The sequence below is a fragment of the Henckelia pumila genome, chromosome 4 (assembly GCF_033568475.1).
Source record: "Henckelia pumila isolate YLH828 chromosome 4, ASM3356847v2, whole genome shotgun sequence".
Taxonomy (NCBI): Eukaryota; Viridiplantae; Streptophyta; class Magnoliopsida; order Lamiales; family Gesneriaceae; genus Henckelia; species Henckelia pumila.
The window spans coordinates 143142854-143147358 of record NC_133123.1 but is presented as its reverse complement, the minus strand read 5'-3'; the positions used below and the strand labels follow the sequence as shown (position 1 = coordinate 143147358).

Below are 4505 nucleotides of genomic sequence, written 5' to 3'. Positions count from 1 at the left end.
TAAGCTTGGGCCTGAAAAATATTTGGAATGGACGTTCATGATTGAGCTCAGACCCAGTTGAATTTTTAGGTGTAACCTATCATATATATATATATATATATATTAAAAAATATAAAATTAAATGGATGGAGTTAGTTGTCTATATTCAATTTTCATTTCTCGACTTAATGCAGAATGTGGTATTAAATTAATGCGACAACGTCGACAAGTAGATGAAGCACAACCAAAGGCGTTGCAATGAGGATGGACGAAGAAGGTGGGTTTATTATTGAAGGACTAATCTAGGTTAATTAGGTCACTCATAGGCTATAGTCCACCACATATTTTTTTATTACTCATATAAGTTTGTAATTACTTAGTCCAATAAAGTTCACGTTGCCACACTGAAGCCCACTCCATCTTAATTCTAGCATACAACTTCATTTTTGGTGGAAAATTGTATTTTTGCTTATGAAAATTTATTAGTTTGTGATTTTGCCTCTCCGTGTTATCAAATTTCAATTTTAGCAATGCAAAATTTTATTTTTGACAGTTTTTAGTCTTTTTTCGTTAATAGTGCTAATGTGACACTATAAACATCAGTGTTATTACATTAGTACTGCATTGTTTTCATGTTAGCGGCAAGCCGAAAAAAGATCAAAACTGAAAGGAAAAAAAAAAACAAAGATAGTGCGGAATAAAATTAAAATTTATCAACATAAAAGATCTCAATCATAAAAAGACAAACATATAGGACCAAAAAATATTTTTTTTGTGAGTAGTACAATGTAATAAATTTTTTGTTATAATATATAATTTATTACATTAACTTCAAGCTCACTCCAACCCTAATTTTTGGATCCGTCCTTGCTAATATCAATATACAAAAGCGCACGACATCTCAATTGGTATTCATATAAGTGTTTTATATTGTGCGTTCATCATATCAAAATTAGTTTGGTATCATAGTCGTATTCCTTCTTGGCTTTATGACATTGCATTGAAGGATTACTTGATTTCTAATTAATGGAGTTTGGTTCTCAATATATATATATATATATATAAATTTTCAGATTTTCAACAAATGATGCTCACTTTGTGTCGAACCATTAAAATCATGTGCCGTGTTTTAGTGGTGCGAAAAATCAAAAACAAAAACAACCTAAACCACGAAATGGACATGAATTTATTGGACATCTTAAAACTTCTATATATATATATATTACAGTGGGCATATAGATTTTGAATATGGTAACACTCGTTGTGTATCCCTATTCGAGCACCGATTGAGATGATGTTCTGTACATTCAATAAATCGATGTCAACTGAGTCGGTGATCGACAAATCAATATATAAAATATAAATAAAACGATTATTTTGTGTGTTATAAAAAAAGAGAGTGATATTGCAATTTGGTTGTGGGGTTTCCCTACCAGAATAGACTTTTGTATTTAAAGCGGTTAAAAGGTCAACTCTACCTCACTGGCACCAACCTAACTTCCCGAATCTACCCTTCTTTACTCCAACGCAACGCCTCAAATCAATCCCCCCCTTTTTGACTTTCTTCACCCATATTTTCCAATTCCACCACTACTTCTAAAGTTAGTCAATCTATTGCTGACGTGTAAACATATGACTGGACGCCAACTACTTGCTTCGCATCAACAATTTATATATCATTTCATTTTATCATTATAAATTTATTGTAATACAAGATAGATTCTTGCTTCAGAATTCAGATACAATCCGGCTAAAACATCATTCGTATGTAATATAAACATTCAATAGCTTAAAATCTATCAAATTTCTTTTATTCGGTTTACCATATGAAATTGTGCAAGGAATGTATCAATATTTAATACTTCAATTCAATTTACTACTTTATACGTTATTTAAAATTATATATAAATATTGTAAAAAATTAAATAGTAAAATAACAAATTTGAAGATACTTCACAAGTAAACCCAACGGTTAAAATTATTTGAATGTTAATATTAATATCCGTTCCAACCCGAGTATGAAAATAATATCATTTTTGTATTAAAAATATTATTTTTTTTATCGTAAATATAAATTGAATTAAAATCTATCAAGGATATATATATTTAACATTATCTCGCAGAATACCCAAAAATAAATTATAAACTTTTTTGTATTGAAAGAGATAATTTTTAAAAAGATATATAGTGAAGCATATCCATTTAATATCCAGCATTGAAATGTTCTTGGTTTTTTTTTTTAAGTTAGTTTTGACCATTTTATTTTTTTTAGTTAGTTTTGACCATTATATTGTCAATGTTACTAGTCTCTTCGTGCAAAAGAACAAAAAATATAGAGAGAGGAGAGTTTGAAATATATATATATATGAGCGCATAAAAAAAAAGAAATATATATGAGCTAAAAATATATTTTGGAAAATGGAAAATATTATAAAAAGGAATAGTTTAAAAAAAAAAAAGAAGTAAAAGCAGTTTGACTCTTCCAGAACAGCTTATCTATCTCTCCTCTGTTCTCTCCCTATTTTAGCAGCTCTGTCGTTTAGATTTATAACCTTAGATTCTCTCTAATCTCTCTCTCTCTCTCTTGAATGGTTTGGTGAAGATGGCCGTAGATTTAATGCCGGGCTTCAGTTTCACCGCTAAGATGGAAGAGAACGCCGCAAGAGAAGCTGCCGCCGCTGGTCTTCAGAGCGTCGATAAGCTTATGCGAATACTCTCCACCTCTAAAAATTTCCGCACAGACCCCATCGGAGCCGTGGATTGCCGCGCGGTGGCCGATGCCGCCGTCAACAAGTTCAAGAAATTCATCACTCTACTCGATCGGACCAGAACCGGCCACGCCAGATTCCGCCGCGGCCCGGTTCCCGATGTCAAGAAGATAGAGCCGGCTCTGGATTCGGTCGTGCCATCGTCCCAACCCCCAAAGGCGGTGGAAAATGCGAAAACTCACTTCCCTACTCCTGTTCAGCAGCGGCTGCCGCCGCTTCCGCTGCCGAATCACTACCAGAAGCTGGTGAGGAACGGTTCATTCGAGAGAAAAGAGACTTCCACCACCATAAACTTCGCCTCGCCGGTTACTTCTTTTATGTCTACGTTGACCGGAGACACCGACAGCCTACAGCCTTCCATGTCTTCTGGGTTTCAAATCACAAACATGTCGCAGGTTTCCTCCGCCGGCCGTCCGCCGCTCTCGACTTCTTCTTTTAAACGCAAGTGCAGCTCCATGGACGATTCCAACGCCAAGTGCGGCGGCGGGTCGACTGGGAGTCGTTGCCACTGCCCCAAGAAAAAGTAAGCTGAAAGGCAACTCTTTGGAAACGTAAAATTAATCTGTGTCTCGTACAAGAAAAAAGTCTATAAAATCAAAATAATCATTCATCCCTGATTTTGATTTAATTATTTGGTACATGTACGAGTTTTAATTTTCTTTTTTGATCTCAATAGGAAATCCAAGTTGAAAAGAGTGGTAAGGATTCCAGCTATAAGCATGAAGATGGCTGATATTCCACCTGACGATTACTCTTGGAGAAAATATGGTCAAAAGCCCATCAAGGGTTCCCCTCATCCTAGGTAATTAACTTAATTTCCTTTTAAAAAAAAATTTCATTAGCCATATTATAATTTATTTACTTCAGAACTTTAACTTTGAAGCCGATGAAATTAATTTTCAGGGGATATTACAAATGTAGCAGCGTGAGAGGGTGCCCGGCCCGAAAGCATGTGGAACGGGCTTTCGATGACCCGGCAATGCTTATAGTAACTTATGAAGGAGAACACAATCATGCCCATTCCACAACGGAAGCGCCTGCATTAGTTCTTGAATCATCTTGAGATATATGAATTATTATTGTGATGAGGTCAACAAAATTAAAGTCCCCACCATCAACGGCTGTAGATAGGAAAAAGGTCTGATCGCCACCGTCCAAAGCGCGGAAAAAGAGATTAATTGGTCAACGATGGATGCCCAACGATTAAAGTTTCGGGGGTCCAATGGCTTCTTTATTCTCATTTCTCACCCGTTGAAAAACTATGGATTCTACGTGGATTTGGTGGGAATTGAATCATACAACGTATAGTACGTAGTGGGGTTTCTTTGTTCTCCAAATTGTCAAATATTGTTTTTAATTTAATTTAATTTAATTTTTTCCTTGACTTCATCGATATATATATTAATATGCCCGGCTTTTTTCCGAGTTCATATTTCGACTTTTGCGCGAAGACTTTGAAAAATACGTGTGAATATATTCATTTTATAATTATATATTTTTGTTAGTCAAATAATACTAGTATTTTCCATATCCTATCATATCATTCAAAAACACGCGTTTCTCTAGAGAAAGCTGCAGGCCAAACTAAAAATTATAATATGGGTAATACAGGTTTTTTTTTTCTTGAATTATTTGATGAGTTTTTCGATGATCAGTTTCAATTTGAAGAAAGAAATTTTTAAAGTTTAATTCTCATACTAATCGAATTGAATGAGTTTGGAGCCATTGTTATTCATATTAAGTACTCTAGAAGATAAA

General features: G+C 34.4%; 1 protein-coding gene across 1 annotated transcript; it reads left to right on the top strand.

Moving 5' to 3' along the window:
• The first annotated feature begins 2456 nt into the window (after positions 1 to 2456).
• LOC140864389 (probable WRKY transcription factor 7) lies at positions 2457 to 4144 on the top strand. Its single transcript, XM_073268546.1, has 3 exons — positions 2457 to 3270; positions 3424 to 3549; positions 3651 to 4144. The coding sequence occupies exons 1-3, from the start codon at positions 2582 to 2584 to the stop codon at positions 3808 to 3810; spliced, it is 975 nt and encodes a 324-aa protein (XP_073124647.1). The 5' UTR covers positions 2457 to 2581; the 3' UTR covers positions 3811 to 4144.
• The last annotated feature ends 361 nt before the right edge of the window (positions 4145 to 4505 follow it).

What these genes read in the sequence shown, in the direction of transcription:
- LOC140864389 (XM_073268546.1), top strand. Translation starts at nt 2,582, where the DNA reads ATGGCCGTAGATTTAATGCCGGGCTTCAGTTTCACCGCTAAGATGGAA. An exon ending in TGCCACTGCCCCAAGAAAAA is followed by an intron (nt 3,271 to 3,423) that starts GTAAGCTGAAAG and finishes TGATCTCAATAG; the next exon opens with GAAATCCAAGTTGAAAAGAG. An exon ending in AAGGGTTCCCCTCATCCTAG is followed by an intron (nt 3,550 to 3,650) that starts GTAATTAACTTA and finishes ATTAATTTTCAG; the next exon opens with GGGATATTACAAATGTAGCA.